The sequence below is a fragment of the Euprymna scolopes genome, chromosome 10, assembly GCF_053919585.1.
Source record: "Euprymna scolopes isolate OS-2025 chromosome 10, ASM5391958v1, whole genome shotgun sequence".
In the NCBI taxonomy this organism is placed as follows: domain Eukaryota; kingdom Metazoa; phylum Mollusca; class Cephalopoda; order Sepiida; family Sepiolidae; genus Euprymna; species Euprymna scolopes.
In genome coordinates this window covers 27,571,857-27,594,344 of record NC_136491.1, presented here as the reverse complement: position 1 = coordinate 27,594,344, position 22,488 = coordinate 27,571,857, and the positions used below count along the sequence as shown (strand labels likewise).

The 22,488-nt window shown below is 35.0% G+C and overlaps 1 protein-coding gene across 1 annotated transcript in view; it reads left to right on the top strand.

Annotated features, from left to right (window-relative positions):
• LOC145285890 (von Willebrand factor A domain-containing protein 3A-like) overlaps positions 1-22,488 on the top strand; it is a 333,383-nt gene that overhangs the window by 210,549 nt on the left and 100,346 nt on the right. Inside the window, exons 16-20 of the mRNA XM_080134354.1 lie at positions 1,094-1,213; positions 6,047-6,121; positions 11,771-11,865; positions 15,133-15,378; positions 19,665-19,783. Coding sequence (XP_079990480.1) covers positions 1,094-1,213; positions 6,047-6,121; positions 11,771-11,865; positions 15,133-15,378; positions 19,665-19,783 — 655 coding nt within the window. The remainder of the gene's footprint in view (positions 1-1,093; positions 1,214-6,046; positions 6,122-11,770; positions 11,866-15,132; positions 15,379-19,664; positions 19,784-22,488) is intronic.

Genomic DNA, 22,488 nt, shown 5'->3' with positions numbered 1-22,488 from the left:
TTCGGGTGGGGGTGGGGGGTGAGATTACATTTTCGTGTTTTCATTCGTTCTTTTATTTGGGAATTTTTGTTGGAGTTACGATGGAGTTGACATATAATGAACAACTGCTCAATATTCTTAGTGTAGCAGGTGTGGCCAAACCGAACTTTATGTCGACCCTGACAACGCTGGGTATCCATGCTAGTATATATATATATATATATATATATATATATATATATATATATATAATTAGTTTTACTATAATAATTATATATATATATAATTAGTTTTACTATAATAATTATATATATATATATATATATATATATATATATATATATATATATATATATATATATATATAATTAGTTTTACTATGATGAAATAAAAAAAGATAATATTCCAACGAAATGGATAAATGAAAAAGAACAAACCAAGTTATATGTTCATCAACGTTTCGTCTTTATTTCAAGACTTCTTCAAGGTGATTAAATTGAAGAAAATAAAATATCAGTGCAATATTTGAAAATATACTTGTGAAAAGGGTGCCTTTGTTCCGTTTCAGAACGAAAAAAGTCGTTGGCATTTCAAAATATTTATGCGTTATAAATATATTTTTCCCAGTTCAATGTGCCCCTTTTTGAGACACTAGATTGTTCCCACATTAAAAAATAAACGAATTTATGTCTGGCCTTGCCCTTGTCGGGAGGTCCGCCCCCCCCCTTTCGCGGGGGAAACTTTGTGGCCTTCGGGCCAAGATCAAAGTGTAGTATCTGTCCGGCAGATGTTGCAATCAAAGACTATTGTCCTTGTGGCAATCTTTTGGTCCATGTAGAGGCAACCCTATATACCAAATGGACTTCACTATCCAGCTCCCATTTCCCACCTCTCGGAAGCTGGTCCCCTTTTCCCTTCCCTTCCCAACCCTCTCTCCGCATTATAAAATGGCCTTGTGCCTAATTTGCTCAGTGGGGAAGCAAATAACTCCAGCCGTTGTGGGGAGGCAAATAAATAGTGACTGACCTTCTAAGGCATAACTCGAAATGGAAGGATGTATAAAAACAGATTATATGCATAAGCATTCGTGACTTTCATTTTCTTGTCATTGCAGTGTTATTTTCCTTGTGGACACGTCAATCTACAACGTGAAATATCTCCTTCACATGCAGCACTCGTTGCGTCTTCTCATGGAACAGCAGCTTTTAAACAAGTCCTACTTCAACATCATCTGGTAAGCAAATGATTTAATCAACCCTTTCATGAAAAACACTCGTCTCTGAAATCACTATCAATAATTTCCCCCACTCTTTATCTGTGCCTAAACCTAAACGTAGATTCCATGAACCAAGCTTCTTTCTTAGAACTGAACGCTTGTGAAATTATCTTCCATTTTCCTGCTTTCCAACTGACTACAATTTTGTCGTCATCAAGTTCAACCTAAACAAATTCTTGATGAGCCGTCCCCTTAAGTAATCCAATTTACCAAATTTCCACTACTAACGATTACTACGATATTGTCCCATTTACTACTGTACACTCTTCAGCCCTTATCCTCGAGTGGCCTCCCGGCTTTGATAATTGGTGATTCCTTTGTAAAAATAAAAAAATAAAACAACAGGAGTGGGTCTAACTTGATATACGTCAGTTGAATTTCTCAGAAATCCTAGGGATCATTGCTGGGACTAGCACTCAATCTCTATATGAGATGCGTAAATATTTGAATATTCTATTACAGTCATTTTTTATCTCTCAAACATTGGATTATCAAATAAGTTATCAAATAAGTTATCAAATAAATTATCAAATAAATTATCAAATAAGTTATCAAATAAATTATCAAATAAATTATCAAATAAGTTATCAAATAAGTTATCAAATAAATTATCAAATAAGTTATCAAATAAATTATCAAATAAATTATCAAATAAGTTATCAAATAAGTTATCAAATAAATTATCAAATAAGTTATCAAATAAGTTATCAAATAAATTATCAAATAAGTTATCAAATAAATTATCAAATAAGTTATCAAATAAATTATCAAATACGTTATCAAATAAATTATCAAATAAATTATCAAATAAGTTTTCAAATAAATTATCAAATAAATTATCAAATAAGTTATCAAATAAGTTATCAAATAAATTATCAAAAAAATTATCAAATAAATTATCAAATAAGTTATCAAATAAATTATCAAATAAATTATCAAATAAGTTATCAAATAAATTATCCAATAAATTATCAAATAAGTTATCAAATAAATTATCAAATAAATTATCAAATAAGTTATCAAATAAGTTATCAAATAAATTGTCAAATAAGTTATCAAATAAGTTATCAAATAAGTTATCAAATAAATTATCAAATAAGTTATCAAGTAAATTATCAAATAAATTATCAAATAAATTATCAAATAAATTATCAAATAAATTATCAAATAAATTATCAAATAAATTATCAAATAAGTTATCAAATAAGTTATCAAATAAATTATCAAATAAGTTATCAAATAAATTATCAAATAACTTATCAAATAAATTATCAAATAAGTTATCAAATAAGTTAGGAATATTATTTTCCCTCTCACTTATTGACTATATTATAGTATATCTTTCTTTGGATATCTTCATCTTACTAGATTCCAGGACAAGAATTTATTTAGTCTGGTGGAGTATCCAGTAGAGTGATGTTACTTTAGTAAATGTCACTTAAGACGCACAAATCCTCATATAAACTAGTGCGAGGTAGCCTGGATGGAACTGAGATTTTAAAAAAATAATAATAAACTAGCGGGACCTTACATTCATTTACCGTTAATCGTTGAGTGGTAGAAAATTTGTGCAAAGTTTGTCCCAAGGGTGCCTAGAGAAGATCACAGACTATTTGACCAAGATGGGCATCAAGACAGTTCCTCACCCTCCATATAATCCAGACCTTGCTCCCTATGACTTTTGGTTATTTCCTAAGCCCAAGGAAAACCTCAGAAGCTGTCGTAATGAGACAATTGAGATGAAAAAGGCTGTGACGAGGGTCATTGACACGCTCACATAAGAAAACTTCCATTGGGCCTTCCAGAAGTTGTTGGAACGGTACAACAAGTGCATTACAGCCAATGGAGATTACTTTAAATGGGACTGGAATTTCATGTGTGTACTATCAATAAAAGTGCCCATACGAAAAAAGTCTGGAAGCTTATTGAAGACACCTCGTATTTAGTGACTTTTATACTGTTTCTTTTTTATGGAAATCTTTCCAGACAAGGCATGAAGCCACTTGATATAAAAAAGGGGCTCCTTCAGTCTTTGACAGACTATGGATACCCACGAATGGGTGCCTGCGCATGAAATTTGTGTGGCATGAGGTGAGCAATCTCCAATCACACCTCTCCCGAGTCAACATTGTTAAATACCAGTCACAAGTGAAGTGTATGTTCAGGACGACTGGAAACAAATGCCGAGATAAGCAGAGAGAGCACATACAGCGCCTACCAAGAATTCTTCAAAAGTTTTGGTTTCGGTTTCGATTATAGCTAATGGCCCTTAAGTTATCCATTTTTTATAAATAATTTTACCAAGGATTCTTCATAAGTTTTGATTTCAATTTTGATTATAGCTGATGGCACTTAAGTCATGTATTTTTTTATATAAATAATTTTACCAAGAATTCTTCATAAGTCTTGGCGTCGGTTTCGATTATAGCTGCAGGAACTTAAGTTATATATATATATATATATATATATATATATATATATATATATATATATATATATATATATATATATATATATATATATATATATATATCACAATAGAAAAATGCGAGCATAAAAAGTAATATGGTTAAGCTTAAACATGGAAAAGTAAAGAACTAGTTGTTAAAACTGGAAAACAAAAGGACAAGATATTCTAGTAAAAAAATATAATAAATTTATTATTTAAAATATTGCAGCATTAAGAATTCATTATATAATGTTATAAATTGAATTTTAAAAAAATATTCTTAATGCTGTAATATTTTGAGTTATAAATTTATTATATTTTTTACTAGAATATCTTGTCCTTAATAAATGACAAGGCAGCCGAAATCGATTTTATGATTATAACATCGTGATCTGTGCGCGTGACTAGCAGGCCGCCTGGCGTTGCCCGGTCGTAAAATATGCATAAATATTATATTTTAATTAATGCAGAATTCTTATGCGTTATAAACATGATTACCGCAGGTATTAGACATTACGTTAAATTCTTTTAAAAAAAATGAAGTAAAAAAAAACGGAAAGAAATTTAGACATGTGCATGCAAGTATTATGGGGTTTTTTTTCTAAGCAGTTCACTTCGTGTAAGTAAAAAACAAAAATACTCGAGCTGAGATCGAAACCAAAACCTAAAGACAATGAGTCAAGTACGATAACAATTAGGCCACCTTGACACGAACTTTAAAAAGTGTTTTCAGGCCTACTTATTCTTATCATAAGTAATCTGTCATGTGAACAATTAACGCATGCACATTCGTGAAACAGTTGACAAACAGATAAAAATCCGATGACCCCTCTCCCACCACATACCAATTTTAAGATTTTGACTCCTTGGTAGCCATTTTTTTCCAGATCTTAACCGATCAAAAAGTTTTCCACATGTCTGAATACCCTAAATACCAAATTTCAAATCTGTAGATCAAAAATTAGTTAAGTGTATAGGTTGAGAAGTGTCCTCTGACACACACATTCTCACTTTTATGTATATATATATATATATATATATATATATATATATATATATATATATATATATATATATATATATATACTATTAGAATACCTGTCCCACACCCGGTATCGGTCCTAGATATGACCTTAAACTATATCTGATCGTGAGGCCCCAACTTGCAGGCTTTGGGGAGTGTGAAGCCACCCTGTAATTGCCATTGCTCTCAAGTCCACTCTGACCCAGAGTGGTAGTACCTGTTAGGGTCCCAACTATGGGTTAAATAGAAACCGACTTGAAAAAAAAGATATATTCTATGAAAACATTGTTCTTCGAAATCACTGGATTTGGCATTAAATAACCTGAAAAGGGTTGATATGCCGTAAAATAAAAACAATCAACCAAACAACCCACACCCAGTATAACCAATAAATACAGCATTAGTTTAAATTTTTTATTTTTTTCTTCCTTTGGGAGGTATGGTATGGTTCTGGTGATACTCTGCTAAATTGTATAGTTTTTAAAAAAATAGTAATGTGCCCACGTTACTTACTCTGCTGCCTAGAATATATATGCCATAATTAATAACGATAAATACGATAGTATTTACCCAGCCTATCCTGCCTTGACAGAGTACAAAATAGACTTTGTGGCTTAGTGGGGGATGCCCTTTTCTCTTCCCTGCAACCTCTCTCCCACAGAAGAGATTTTGCGAGCCTGTCTTTGTTTTATCGTTATTTCCATGGCAGGTGCTCGTCTAAGCTCCAATCTCTGCCCCCCTCCTCGCCAATCTTTCACGATAAACACCCGTCTAGCTGAAACCACTGTCAGTAATTTTCCCCACTCTTTATCTGTGCCTAAATCAAAACGTAGATTCCATGAACAAAGCGTCTTTCTTAGAACTGCATGCCTGTGGAACTCTCTTCCGTTTGCCTGTTTCCCGCCTGACTACAACTTGGATGTCTTCAAGTCCAACATAAACAAATGCTTGATGAACCTCCCCCCCCCTTAAGTAAGACACTTTATCAAATCTCCAATACTAACAATTGCTACGATACTATCCCATTGATTACTGTACACGCAATAACCTTTATCCCCGAGTGACTTCCGGACCTTGATAAGTGGTGACCTCCATGTAAAAAAAAAAAAAATGCATAAGTGAAATGTTATCATCGCACAAAAATAACAAAATCATCAGAAGGTTCTGGATTCAAACCCTGATGAACAACAGACAGCACAGCTCTCACCCAGTTACTCTTGTAGACAGTGTTAGTGCCAATTTAATAAATTTCTAATATAGTATAAGAAGTTAAATTTCATTGTGAAAATAAAATAGCTATTGCTTTTGTTATTTCCAGTTTTGGTAGCAATGCCGCAACATGGAGTTCAACAATGAAGAAACCAACAAAAGAAAATTTGCAAGCAGCATGGAGGTAAGCAAGAACTGACATTCTGTAGATTCGAGAGACCAACAAAAAAATGTAATTTCAAACTAAACTATAGCAGACTAAAGAAAATACTTTTTTCAAACTTAACCATGACAGACCAAAGAAAATACAATTTAAAACTTAAGCATGACAGACCAATGATTTTTTTAAAATTCTATATCTATATAAGCACATATTTTGTTTATGTTCTATATCTAAGCTAAAAATAAACATGGTTTTTACTTAATACTAGCAAGATGGGGGTGGTCTTGCCCAGTCATAAAATACGCTTAAATATGATATTTTAATTCATGCAGATTTTGTATTTATTATTACAGAGCCAATTCTCTGTTTAATATTATATTGTACCTAATATATAGTACTGATTTCAAAAGTTAAAAAAAAAAAATTATTTGAGTGCCATTAGCTAAAATCGAAACCAAAACATTTAGCATTCCAACTGTGTTTCCTACCGTTTGAGCTATCGACAGATGGATAAGAAAGATTTAAAATTAAACCACTTCAAGCTATGAATGAATCAGCACATGGGCAAAAGTAATAGAAATATGACGGCACGTTGAAATAATGATTTTGCATTTCAGCTTGTTGATGTATTTCTATATGCGTTATTCATCGAAACAAAAATTTTAATTGTTATGTAACGTCGTTGGTATATGATTGCTATTTTCTGGTAATTTCAGTGTTATGTGACCTGCAGTTTAAGAGTTTATCGGTTAAATATTTTCACACATACATACATACATACATACATACATCTACTCTTTTATTTATATAGATGATTAGGGCGTGAGCCATCAGTGCCTAAATTACAAATTAACCTTTACTTAAAAAATATTTAATGAGAAAACCTAACTGTAAATAAACCTCGATTAAAAAAATTCAGCAAGAAACGATAACTCTTTTGGAATAAATAATAATTATTCTCCTTAGCTTATTTTTAATGGTGACTATTTAAGAAATTTTTATATATTAGAAAACTGCTAGATCGGGTTAATTATTTTATTTCAATAATTCGTAGTGAACACTGATTCTCTATTGGAATAAAGATAGTACATCAATAACAAATTAAAGTTGGCTGGTCAGAATCAAAGTTTGATTTGTCAGTTTAAATGCTACTTAGGTACGACTTCTATAATCCAACCAACAGTACATATCTTCTACATGTATAAATATCAATGTTTGTATATGTGTGTTTCCTGTAAGAAGAAAAGTTAAAGAATCTACATAAAACTAAAAGCATATTTGTATGTAAAATTTGGGGACAGCATTCCTATTAAAACTTCAAATACATATAGCAGATTTTAATATGAAATTTAAACCATATAGATTAAATTTCCTGAGAGAACAACACAAGTGGTTCCAGTCTCTACTTAATGCGTAAAATATCTATGTGCCCCTTCTAAAGAATGGAGGCAAAAACCTCTTAAAACTTCAAATAGATATATCCGATTTTAATGAAATTTAAACCATGTGTATATGCCATTAAATGAAAGAGTTTCCAAAAATTTCAGTTTCTTCCGACTACGTTTGATGTTTGGAGGGGAGGGGGATCGTACAACCTCCCTCCCCCCCCCAAAAAAAAAGAAGTAACAGGACGACGTTGACAAGCAAAATATAGATATAGTCCCTTCTAATTAATGACTATTTTCCTCTCAAATAACGTGAAATCCCCCAACCTTTTCCTCATGTTAAGAATTATTTGGATTATTCAGATTACCAGGGCCGATGCAAGGAAAGTGGGCTCTCTCTACCGTGCTAGAAAGCTACTAACGCCCAAAAGTATCCTGTACCTCTCTAAGGCCACCATTCGCCCATGTATGGAGTATTGCTGTCACATCTGGGCTGGTGCATCTGCTACTAGTCTCTCACTCCTAGACAAGTTTCAAAAGAGAGTCGCCAATCTGATAGGTCCCATCGACGAAATGTTGCATCCCTCTGCCTGTTCTACAAGTACTTTAACGGTGAATGCTCTGACGAACTGCAAGCACTTGTACCCCCTCGATGTAAATACCCCCGACAAACCCGACAACCATCTAAATCCCACCTCTTCACAATAAGGATCCCTAGATGTAAGAGAGTCTTCTACTCCAGTAGTTTCTTTCCCAGAACTGCTAGACTTTGGAATTCCCTTCCGGGTCCCTGCTTCCCCAACTGTACTGACATGCAGAAGTTCAAGCGTAACATGAACCGACATCTTGCTGCCTAACTCCCTACATAGTACTCCTGTAGCTTATGTCCCTGATAGTAACCCCATACATCAAAGTGGCAATATGCCTTGTTTGGGGTGAAAATATAATTAAAAAAAAAAAAAAAAATTGCATAAACTTGATTATTATTCTAAACATTTTTTTTTTAATTCACATTCACCCCCTAACAATGCATATCGGCACTTGGATGCAAGGGACTACTATTAGGGACCATGCCTAGCAAAGATTAACAAGATGTTGGTTCACATTACATTTAAACTTCTGCATATCAGTACAGTCAGGAAAGCAGGTAGCAGGAAGGAAATTCCAAAGTCTAGCTGTCCGGGGGGGGGGGGAAACTATTAAAGTAGAAAGTTTTTTTGGCATTAAGGGACCTCAACAGTGAAGGGGTGTGATTTTGTTGCTAAGCAGGTTTGTCAGGGATATGTATGTCGAAGGGCACAAGTGCAACAAGTTCATCAGAGCATATTCCATGAAAATGCTTGTAAAATAAGCACAGGGATGAAAAATGTGGCGATGGGACAGGGATTGGAGCTTAGTTGACAAAGTGGAAGCTGTTACTTTCGTTCATGTATAGAGTATTGTTGTCACATCTGGGCTGGTGCATCTGCTACTAGCCTCTTACTCCTGGACAGGGTTCAGAAGAAAGTCACCAACCTGATAGGTCCTGAACTGTCAGCTAAGCTTCAACCTTTGTCCTATCGACGAAATGTTGCATCCCTCTGCCTGTTCTACAAGTACTTTAATGGGGGATGCTTCAACGAACTACAAGCACTTGTACCCTCTCAACGTAAATACTCCCGACAAACCCGACAAGCAGCAAGATCCCAGACTTACACAGTAGAGATCCCTAGATGTAAGAAAGCCTTCTACTCTAATAGTTTCTTCCCCAGAACTGCTAGACTTTGGAACTCCCTTCTGGGATTCTGCTTTCCCAACTGTACTGACATGCAGAAGTTCAAATGTAATGTGAAAAAACATCTTGCTTCTCAACTCCTTACATAGTAGCCCTGCAACTTATGTCCCCGATATAAGCCAATACATAAAAGTGGCACTGTGCTTTGTTTGGGGTAAAAATGAAATTAAAAAAAAAAAAAAAAAAAAAAAAGATTATTGTTCACATTTTCAGAGTAATTTTTAAAACGTTTCGGTAAATGTAATCTCCGACCTTCTTCAGGTGTATCTTGTCAAACTCGGGAATCTGCTCAGAATTTTGAATAAGACCCTTTTGTTTAATCCACGGGGGTAGCATGCTCTCGTTCCATTAAAGTTTCAAGTAATTTACAATTATATTCTTAGTATCTCCTGCACTGATGATTGCATCTTCACTTAGAATTGAATTTTACATAGCACCTTATCCGTTAGACCATGGGACTTTATGCATAATTCTAGTGTGAATTTTGAAAACCTTAAACCTATTCTTGTTTTTAGATGTACAACATATTACTATATATCTATATACTAGCAGGCTACTCGACGTTGCCCGGCCGTAAAATACCCATAAATATTATATTTTAATTAATACAGAAACTGAGATATGTGCATGCGAGTATTATGTTTTTTTTTCTAAGCAGTTTCTTTCTTGTAAGTAAAAAAAAATAAATACTCGAGCTGAGATCGAAACCCAAACCTAAAAATAGTGAGCCAAGTACGATAACCATAAGGCCAGCTTGATACGATCTTGAAAAATGTTTTCAAACCTAATTATTCTTAACATGAGGAATCTGTCATGTGAACCATTCATGCGCATTTTTGAAACAGTTGAAAAACACACAAAAATCCAATGACCCCCCCCCAATGTAACAATTTTTCAATTTTTACCCCTTAGCAGCCCTTTTTACCGGATAAAAACTGATTAAAAAGTTTTCCACATGTCTGAATCTATACTCCTATAAATTTGGGATTTTTGTTTATTGATATTCATATTGAAAACCCTTTTTTTCTATTTATTTAATAACGTCCAAAAATATATGTGCGATTTTCTAAGAAAAAATATTTTCCATGATCTCTAAGGTTGGAGGCGCTATTTACTGTATTATCATTTTAAAAAATCAACACAAATCGGCATAAGTTTAAAAGCGATGAAAATAACTCGTCAAGTCATCTAGCACTTCATGGCGTAATGGTTAATGCACTCGACCATAACATATTTGGTCTGAAGTTCGAATCCTAGAACAGTCAAGTTATGCTGACAAAAAGTAGTACCTTGAAACACGTTTGTAGATTACTGTTTTATATATATATATATATATATATATATATATATATGCGTTTTATTTTTTTATTACCGTATCTTTCTGTTAAGTTACATTATTGTTTCAGCTACTTGGCCGTTTTTTGAGCCGCCTGTAGCATCTTCAGACTTTTACAGAAATGTTCGCTATTTTGGGATGAAAGAGTGAATGAGGTCAGGGAGTGCGAGGAGGGCGGAAGAAATAGAGGAAGAGAACAAGGGGGCGCTTGGTATGTCGATAATGTTTTAGTTGCAGTTTTTATTAATTACCATTTCCACTAAATATATATATATATATATATATATATATATATATATAAATTCGTATTACTGTATGCCTGTTTGTTCACAATTTGCTTAATATATACAAAAGTTTCCTTACTTTACTCTTTCATTTATTTCTATATATAGTATGATTCTTGAAAACTATACAATAAAGAGATCATCTCATTTGCATATTACATTAAGAAAAATCGATTTTATTAAATAGCGGTATCTTAGTTAATCTTTCTAGCGAGAGAATTGTTTTAAGTGTTCTATTTAAAATTGTTATTTAATAAATTTTAAACAATACTTATATTGATCACATATTTAATTTAATTTATTTGGAATTATTATTCCAACATCGATTTTTAAAAAAAAACTTATTTTAGAGTTATTTTGCCCCTAGAAACTTCGGAACATGAATAGTTTGTTTGTTTAAACAGATTATTCACCAAATAAAATAATTTGTTAATCTCAATAACTTTCTAGCTGGGAAAAATAACTCCGTGTAGATAGAAAAATGTTTGGCATTTATGTTTTTTTTTTTTTTTTTTTTTTGAATATTCAAACAAAAACAAAAAAAAAACACGAAAAACTAAAAAGATTTAATTTGTTTGTTTTTATTATTACTTTGGTAGGTGCCCGTTTTAATGAGTTAATGAGGTCAAGTTTGACTGCGGGATAGTATTCATTTACTGCTGAACGCTTTTTTCCCCCCAAGATGTTATATGAAAAAGACTAACCCACATGCGGCGAGCGACAAATGTTGAAGACATACAGAAAAAGCGAACACACATACATACATTTTCGCTTTTATATTTATAGATTATTCGAATAAATATGTTAATTTGTTTCAATATGGCATTGAGCAGTGACAGTATTTTTTTGGCGTTTCTTAGAAACATGTTTTCTTTTTTATTTCTTTAACAGGTGGATCTTAAATTGGCAGTGCAAAGGAAGTCGTAATTTTCTATCTGCAATGAGATTGGCAGTACAGAACGAAGAAGAGATAAAGCATGGGATACGTATGTTTATTTCACACTTGTGTGTGCGTGTATGCGTAGGTGTGTATGTGGGCACGTATCGTGTTGCCTCAAAAAGTTTGTTCTTTTTTTTTTTTAAGAAAGAGAACCCAAACATCAAAGCTGCTGCAAAGAAAGTGGGTTCCCTCTATCGTGCTAGAAGACTACTCACATCTGAGAGTATCCTGTACCTCTACAAAGCCACCATTCGCCCCTGCATGGAGTATTGTTGCCACATCTGGGTTGGTGCCTCTACCACTGGTCCCTCCTCTTGCATAGGGTCCAAAAAAAAAGAGTTTTCAATCTAACAGCTTCCACTTTGTTAACTAAGCTCCCACCCCTGTCCCATCGCCACATTTTTTCATCCCTGTGCTTATTTTACAAGCATTTTCATGGAATATGCTCTGGTGAACTCGTTGCATTTGTGCCCTTCGACATACATATCCCTGACAAACCTGCTTAGAAACAAAATCACACCCCTTCACTGTTGAGGTCCCTTAATGCCAAAAAAACAGTTTTCCAGCAGGCAGGAAAGCAAGATTCATTAAGGCATTTGTTGTTTGGAGAGAACTAGAGCTACTTCGGCGGAGCACTTTTTAATAGCACAGCCGGGATGAGATCAAGTCCACATGCTTTTGCAGTGTCAAGATTTTTTCTGATAGCATGCACCTGAGAAGGGGTGATTTTCTGATTGTCTAGTGTGGCGTCTGTCTGCAAAGGAAAGTCAGAGAGAGGGGGTGGTTAGCAGTGTCCAGTGTGGAGTTGGAGGCAAACCGACTGGCAAGCATGTTAGCCTTCTCAGTTGCTGAGCAAACAACCTCATGATTGTTGGATAGTGGGGGAATTGTTGATTGCCCATTATTTACTACACTGTTGTAGATTTTCCAGAAGTCACGGGTTCTTAATTTCTGTGCTTCGATGCGTTTTTTGGTGGTTTCAGTAAATTTTCTCTTAGCTGTCGCTATTTCTTTCTTACAGTTACTTCTGGCTTCTATATACTTCTGTCTGTTTGAACTGGACTTATGTCGGTTAAATTTGTGGTATGTATGCTGCCTTTGCGCAATGGCAGCTGCACAAGTAGAAGTAAACCATTGGGGAGAGTGGGGCTTGCTATAAAATTTGCGCGCGGGAACATGTGCTTCAATTGCCGTTTTGAACCATTCAGTGGTCTCATTTATGCACTGTTCAGCAGGAAGTGAAAAGATATTTTGCCATGGGGCGTCCCTTTTCCTAGCCCCGTCTCCTACACCTCGATGGGTATTTAGTTCTCTCCCACCGTGAGAACTGTGACACTAGAGTTCGAAAGTGGGATTGATAAGTTAGAGTACCAGAGGAGAACCATTCTGACCCTGCAAAAAATATCTGTGCAGTCCTGTTGGAATTCCCATCAGAGCGCCTCAGGGGATAAGCAATAAATTAACCCTTTCTCAAAGAGAGAAGGCAAAACGTGGGAGGGTGGACCTCCTAGAACTGCACAGAACCAGCAATACAATCAATAGGGAACAAGTCATTATAGGAAGGGTTTAATCTGTTAATTTTGGGGCTTGTCAGCTAAAAAGCCTACCTCGCTATAGTAGCTAAAGAAAAGGTAACAAGTTACCCGGCAAGTGCTCGTCTGAGCTCCAATCCATGGTCCAAAATTTCATTAAAAACGCTCGTCTAGCTGAAACTACTATTAATAATTTTCCCCACTCTTTATCGGTGTCTAAACCTAAATGTAGATTCCATGAACAAAGTTTCTTTCTTAGAACTGCAGGCCTGTGGAACTCTGTTTCGTTTTCCTGCTTTCCAACTGACTTCAATATGGTCGTCTTCAAGTCCAACATAAACAAATTCTTGATGAGCCATTCCCCTTAAGTAATCCAATTCACCAAATTTACACTTCTAACGATTACTACATTTTCCCATTGACTACTGTACACTCATTAACCCTTGTCCTCCAGTGGATAATATATAAATGGTGACTCCTTTGTAAAAAAAAAAAAAAAGGCTGCCAAAAGTAAACCTAAGATCCACTTTCTACTCTCCTTGACACTCTTTGTTATATTTTTTCTTAAACGAAAATGTGACCCATTTTGGCATAATGGTAAAAGTGTTTGGGCTGGGAAACGCAGGGTTCAATCCTCAGGCAGGTCATACCAAAGATCCAGACAAAAGCAGTACTTGATGCCCCCCTATTTAATCATTTATCATTATAAGTTACGGATCAAGGGTAAGTGGGGTGATCCGGGGAAAGGAGTAGCACCCTCCCTTACACCTCAGTCTAGTAACTAATGAAAAGGTGCAACATGGTGCATATTGGGTGCGTGGGAAAATATCAGCAGCAGCGAAGGATGGATGGCTTGCAAAGAAATTAGCAACAGCAGCAGCAGTAGCCAAAAAATGCACATATGCAAATTAGAAAGTGCGCACAAGAAGGAAAAGAGGGAAAAAAAAGAGAAAAAGGACACCACATGCGGGGGGGGGGAGAAAGAAAGTCGGCATCAAAGAAAATGGGCGTGTAAAATCAAGGACGAGATGGGCCAGCTGTGACCGCCATGCAGTCAAAGGAAGAAGAAGAAAAGTGTACACTGGGCGAGATGGACTATGCCGACCCGTATTTATTTATTCATTTCCTTTGTTTTTCTGTAACAAAGGGATGTAATGTTATTGAATGTATATATAATTTTCTAGTTTGCACTTTTCAAATGCTTGCGAAATTATATATGCACCTGACAATTCTGTTGTTTTAGTTGTTTTCAAAATCAAATAAACGAATTTGTCAACATAGAATTTTATTTACCATTAACTTTTACCCATCGACAAACAGAGAGACGCAACATAACAACTGTGTTTAGCTGTAAGGGTGAGCATGTGTGGCAGTCGACAGTGGAAAAATGTCAATCACAGTGGACGGCTGTCGGTCTTCTCTCTCTCTCTCTCTCTCTTTCTCTTTCTCTCTCTCTCTCCAGGTTGTTTATATTATCCATGTCTAACAAAGACATCAACCGATATTCCTGAAATGTAAATATTTAAAATATTTAATTGTCCTTCTTTATTTTGTGTTACACAATTCCAACTTCCCAACCTGGAATGTAAGCCTTTCTTTGCTTTCGGTGATAATTACAATTCCGGTCACAAGAATATAGATCAAATATCCATCTGAATTTTATCTGCATCGTCCCAGCTCAGTATCTAACAGGGAGCCTTCGGGTCGCCCTCGACTTTCGTTAATCACTTAACCTTTACTTTCTGGAACAATATCAAACTTGTCTTCATGACCCTTTTTAGATGCTGACAGTATCTACATATTTACGAGTGGAGTTCCGGATCAATCAGAGGATATCTGTGTTTCTTTTGTCGAGGAAAGCTGTATCGGCCTTGGAACTCAAGTGCATACATCGCTTTTTAATGTGGAGGACTACGACAAAAATGGGGCCATACCTGGTAGGTATGCAAGTATTACGAAGACTGCAGATTGTCTACGGAATATGGCCCACTGCACTGGAGGACGTTTCCATTGGTTTAGAGAAACAGGTGAGTAATTTATCATGTAACTTTTGTTGAGGATTATCTTTCATAATATATCTGTTATCTATTATATGAATCTCACCTATCTGTTTAAATGTATGTATGTATGTATGTATGCCAGCTTGTCTAAAACTTTTGACAGAAGCGACGCTTTTTCATGAGATCGTTTTGAAGCTCAACCCTTCAGACAAATATCGAAAAATTTGGTTAAAAACACTAATTCTTTCACCTTCAACTGGACACTTTTCTACAAGGAGGAGCCACTTTTCTCACCGATATTTTCGGAAGTCATCCCCTCTTTTCGATTGACTAGCCTTAATTTAAACCTTTGTCACTCTCAGTTTGGTGATGGACGCAATGGCAAAGACGTCACGTTTTTGGGGGGGGGTTTTCACGTTCTTTTCCTCCTTTTTTCATTTTTTTTTTTTTTTTTTTTTTTTTGCTCAACACACACCTCCAAACATCCGGGCAACGCCAGCACCCAGGCTAGTCTTATAGAGAATAGAACCATAACCATATTTCCAAAAATATTGATAACTGCATCCCTTTGTCATTTGTGAAAGTCTACCATTTAGACTAAAATGTATGAATCTGTTTTAATTCACTTAGATTGAAACTATTTTATTTTTCTTAGAACTTTATTATTTGCTATTATGCTGATATTTCCAAGAAGGAAAATTAAATTAATAAAAATAGCAAAAATTAGATATTAATTTTCAAAAAGGATATTTTTTCATATAAATGATTCTTAAGACTAAAATAGAATTTATAACCGTTGCATTTTGAGACTAAAGATGATAAAAATGTTGCCTTTTAGAATCAACAAAGGCTTAAAATTTGTTTCTTCAAGCTAAAAAGGCCATTAATGTTGTCTTTTGAAACCAGAAAGCTCATAACGGTTGCCTTTGAAGCCAAAAAGCTCATAACGGTTGCCTTTGAAGCCAAAAAGCTCATAACGGTTGCCTTTGAAACCAGAAAGCTCATAAAGGTTGCCTTTGAAACCAGAAAGCTCATAACGGTTGCCTTTGAAGCCAAAAAGCTCATAACGGTTGCCTTTGAAGCCAAAAAGCTCATAACGGTTGCCTTTGAAACCAGAAAGCTCATAAAGGTTGCCTTTGAAACCAGAAAGCTCATAACGGTTGCCTTTGAAGCCAAAAAGCTCATAACGGTTGCCTTTGAAGCCAAAAAGCTCATAACGGTTGCCTTTGAAACCAGAAAGCTCATAACGGTTGCCTTTGAAACCAGAAAGCTCATAACGGTTGCCTTTGAAACCAGAAAGCTCATAACGGTTGCCTTTGAAGCCAAAAAGCTCATAACGGTTGCCTTTGAAGCCAAAAAGCTCATAACGGTTGCCTTTGAAACCAGAAAGCTCATAACGGTTGCCTTTGAAACCAGAAAGCTCATAACGGTTGCCTTTGAAGCCAAAAAGCTCATAACGGTTGCCTTTGAAGCCAAAAAGCTCATAACGGTTGCCTTTGAAACCAGAAAGCTCATAACGGTTGCCTTTGAAACCAGAAAGCTCATAACGGTTGCCTTTGAAACCAGAAAGCTCATAACGGTTGCCTTTGAAACCAGAAAGCTCATAACGGTTGCCTTTGAAGCCAAAAAGCTCATAACGGTTGCCTTTGAAGCCAAAAAGCTCATAACGGTTGCCTTTGAAACCAGAAAGCTCATAACGGTTGCCTTTGAAACCAGAAAGCTCATAACGGTTGCCTTTGAAGCCAAAAAGCTCATAAAGGTTGCCTTTTGAAGCCAGAAAGCACATGAAGGTTGCCTTTTGAAGCCAGAAAGCTATAAATGTTGCTTTTTGAAGTTAAAAAGCTATAAATGTTTTCTTTTGAAGCCAAAAAAGAATAAATATTGTCTTTTGAAACCAAAAAGAACATAAATGCTGCCTTTTGACGCTTAAAAGGAAAAAGGATGCAAATGTCTTTTGAGGCCATAAATACATAAATGTACATAATTATTTTGTACTTAGTCTTAACAGAACAAGGAATGATATGTTGGACAAATTTTTACATATTTCCTTGCATCCAGTCAACTGGTTGATCTATTACACCTCAGTTTGAAATAACATTTTAACTGATTCATCATCTATTGCAAAATTTTCATTAAGTGAAGTGTAATGTGGTAGTTACCTCCTCTTGTTATTGCATCTCTAAAAATATAGTAGAGAGAGATGGAACTTCCAAGCAAACGTTATAATTATTTGGAATAGCATTTCAGATCAGAAAGTCGAATGGATGGTCAGATCACCTTGGGGTCACCAGTTAAAATTTTAGAATATAATAAATTTTATTTGTTTTCATGGCAACACATATGGTAGCTATTTTCTTCATTACATTCTCAAAGAGGGCGAATTTTGGGCTGAAAGTCGTTGAAAATTTTTTATGGGGAATCCTAAAGCAGATAAATCAAAATAAAAGTTGAAATGATGTCAAGGTTAGTTTGGTTTATATAACATTTTGCTCAGAATGTTTTGGAAACTGAAAAATTTAGCATGCTATATTCTGATTGCTTAAAAAGATTAAAATTTAGAATGTCGTATGAACGCTGCCAAGAATCGTTTATTTTTGTTTGTTTTTTTTAATTACAAGCTATTCTGGCATGATATATAAAGTCGATGCCACTGAGACAAAAGTGAGATATTTGAAAATCGAAAGCGTTGAGAAAATGTAAAAATTAAACGATTCACGTCAAACCTTGAAAATTGAAAGTGTTGAGAAATGGAAATATATTCATTCTTTTGTGAACTGTTATCTTCATAGCTATTATTATTTCACCACGATTCAGGCAACTCATCCTCTGGCCACAGTGGATAGAGGCGTTGAGTCTCTACGGTTCCAGGTGAGCATTGTTTAAAGATAGCAATTTCAATCCTACCCAAGCAGGTCAGAGGATTAGTTGGCCAAAAACGAGGTGAAACAACAACTGTGAAAGGCAATAATTAATAGGGATAAGTTATAAGACTCGGCATTTCTTTCCACCTGAAGAAGGCCAGAGGATGAGTTGGCCGAAACGTGGTGAAACAACAACAACTATAAAGATGAGGATAACAGTCCACAAAAAGAATGCTTGCATATATTTATAGTTATTTATACAATAAAAGGCTCTAAAACAAGGGAGATAATATTCAACAAGGGAGATAACTATTGACCTAACTTCTTTCATCTATATACATAAAAGAAAATGTATGTATGTATGTATGTATGTATGTATGTATGTATGTGTGTGTGTTCACTTTTTGTGTATGTCTACAAAAGGCTTTTTTGGCCGTGATTCTTGGTTGGCTCGCTCCTTCTTAAAACTTTTTATATGCTGTCTAAATAATAATATCTACGACTAAAGAACTTGGGTCGCAGCTATCTTTAATTTACCCGACTTTTACAAGCTATTTTCGAGATATTTTTTGATCGCCGCGTAGCAGGGAAAACAGAAACTGGCTTCCAGCGCAAAACTAGGTCAAACATCACGCGACTTAACGTTCTCGCACCTGTTAATTTCATTTTATAAACGTCAACTTAACACACTTATCAATTCATCTGTTCCCATGGTCGAGATGTGTCGGTCGCAGTTTTTTTTTTTTCCATTTCCTTTACACCTCCGCGTCAAAGGTTCGGGGTTCAAGCCTACCTTTCTACTAAAACTTTTTTTTTTCTTTTACACCTCCAAACACCCGGTCAACGTTTTTCTTTTTTTTTAAACAGGGTTGTTTTGATCTACCCCACCCCCAACACACACACCTCCAAACACCCGGGCAACGTCGGGTACCCCCTCCCGCTAGTCTAATATATAAAAGGCTATATGTCTGTCTGTCGGTCAGTCTGTCTGCCTATATGTCTGTCTCCATATTTTCAAACTCTATCTCCTCCAAAACTAAAAGTCACAATGCCTCAAATAATTGGATTTTTTATGGCCCGTTCTTTTATGGTTAAAATTGTTTTTAAGGGGTCAAAAATGGGTCAAATTGAAAAAATCGTTAGACATTTTGTACATTCATCTTAGTTTATTTTTAATTTTTAATCGGTTTATATACGTGTCACGTTGGTAAAGTGGTAACATCACCAGCTTTGAATGCTACAGTTTCGATTCTAGCTGATGGCACCTAAATACTTTTTTTACTTTAGAAATCAAGGCTATATAATAATATATACGAAATCTGGACAAATTAAAATATCATATTTAAGCATATTTTACGCCCGGGCAAATCTCCCCCCCCCCGCTAGCCCAATATAAATTATTAAAATTCTTGTTCATTTTGGCATTATTTTCTGTATTTGCATGTCGAAAAGGAATTATTGAAAGTGATGATATTCAACATATCGTCTTGGAAATTGAGAAGGCCATGGATTTCTCAAAGAAATGTTCCAGTTTAACAAAATCTGTAAAGAATAAATACCAAATAGAACAGGTAAGAGAATTTACTTTTCTAACTAACACTACAATACGATTTGAATCTTATCTACGTAATAGTATGATTACACGGCATTGCCTGGGGGTATGGTCAGCAAAACAGGACAGCTAAACAGTGTGTGTAACATCCTTCTTTTAAAATTTCTCTCTATATATAAAGCTCTCTCTATACCCCCTCTCTCTATCTCTCGATCCTCTTCTTCCTTCTCCTACCCTATACCGCCAACATCTTGTCTCCCCTTCCACTTTCTTTCTCTATCCATTATCCCCCCCTCTCTCTCTCTCTCTCTCTCTCTCTCTCTCTCTCTCTCTCTCTCTCTCTCTCTCTGTAGTGCAAAACTTTGTTGAAATTCAAAGACTTACTTTTTCTTTTTTATAACTTTTGTTTATTTTCTCCTGGATTTTTTTTCATTACAGCTCTTTCGTTAGTTATAAAAAAGAAAAAGTAAGTCTTTGAATTTCAACAAAATTTTGCACTACATATGCTCTGCATCTATTAAATAGACACATTGAGCTTAACTCGAAATTAACGATGACTAGGTTTTTAACGTAACAATCTAGACCCGTTAAACGAAAACGGTATACATTGAAATTAGCGATATTTCAAAAATAAACATTTTAAAAAAATATATATATATGTGTATACATATATATTCGTTGTGTGTTCATATGAGTGAGTGTTCATATTGTGAGAGATCATATAGTGTGTGAGATAGGCAGGATATATATAAAGAGAGATAAAGACATTTTGATACTGACATGTATTATATATTAGATAGACAGAGAGATATTGACATTTATATTGTTTGACAGTTCTGTGAATGGGAGTGTTTCTATAACATTGACACATATTTCTTCACCTATTTTTGAGATGATGATTTTCACAAAGTTCTTATAATATAAATTCACAATACCTTTCCTGTTGAATAACATAACACGAAGACGACAGTTACAAAAATATGGTGATGTTCGTTTATTCCATTTTGACCGGTCAATGGCTTTGCATCAAGGAATTCAAAGTCTCTACATGATTTCTTTCTTCTCACCTTTGCTTCCAAAGCGGAATGTCAGTTCTGTCTGTCCGACCCTGTCGGACCTCTGACCTCTCTCTTCTCCCCTGACTGACTGACTTACTGACTTACTGACCTAAAGCACTCTATATTGAGAACTCATGACGTCATTGCGTGACCAAACATGGGCATCTCGGACTCATGGTCTGACATGCCTCCGTCTCTAAGCATGCATTGTTCCTAACGTTTTTACAACGACCGATTTCTCTCTAATCTAATTTTCCTAACCCACTTTACAAATATGTTTAACATTTTCTATTGTTCGGATCCAGATTCCTTTTTTTAATTTAATTTCATTAACAGAAACAAAATTGCATTATCACATTCCTTTTTCAATAAACAGATATCTAACTATTTTATGTGAACTAAACAATGGTTAATTCTACATTCCATTTTCAATAACATTCTGTATTATTTATTTTAACTTATGATCGGAATTCTAAATTCCAATCCTAGCTTCACAGGTTCGAATCCTCAGCTATCCTATCTCATATTTACTCACTTACAAGGAGAAGCGACTTGTTCTTGTAACAGTAATTGTGAAGCAAAAGTCGATAAAACTATATAACTTCTGGCATGGGATTCTCTATCTTTTTTGTTGGTTTGGAGCAAAGAAGATGCGTCTGATTGCTGTCCCTAATATGGCTAAATATAGCAAAGCAAGCTATCTATCTATTTGTCTCTCTCTCTCTCTCTCTCTCTCTTTCTCTCTCTCTCTCTCTCTCTCTCTCTCTCTCTCTCTCTCTCTCTGTCTGTCTCTCTGTATACAAGTAGCTTGCCACTCTGGTGTTTTAAGTGACCATTGCTTTTTTTTAAAATAAACTTGTTTTATAAACATGATATCGCTTTCAATTCCATCAAATTAAAGGCGATATACTGAGCACTTAAACTCTTGAGTGAAGAGCCATTCTTGTACAAATACCATTCGAAAAGTAATATCTCCTATTTTTTTATTTCATCCGAATGGATCAGAAATGATTGCAAATTGCATTATTATGATGACTGAACTTATGCATTCATGATCTGGAAGGTTTAACTTCTCTGTTGCAGATATTGACGGTGTGAAGCTCTAAGAAAGCAGACCCTGCCATGGATGTGTGTCAGAAGTAGAGATACTTCATTGAATTCCTGGCAAAAGTGCATTGAGACTGATGGTAACTATGTAGAAAAAGTAAAATCTGGAGCACAAACTGCCACTCGTTTTAATGGCACCACTTTAGTCTTTGTAGATATTTAACTTTTTGAGTTAAAAAATAGGAGGCTTTACTTTTGGAACAACCCTTGTAAAGAAAAATTATCCAAAATGGGATGGCAAAAGAAATAATTTTCATAGAGAAAAGAAAATTAGCTAATCGCAAATATTAGATGTAGTTGTCCCAAGCAAAATTGGCAGCATCAATCCAGTCAGAAAATCTTGGAATTGTAAAGAATTCCAGGCAAAGGATTGTAGTAATTATCAGCAGAGTGTAGTTTCCTTATGTAAAAATACTACAGGGTGGAACAATAAAATTGTCGCCCTAAAAAAAAGACATGATTCCATTTCCGTTTGATGAAAACCGGTTTTCTGTTTTTGTTGCAGACCATCTACTAGTTGGCCAATTATGTACAAATCCCGAGGGCGATAAGAGCCTTC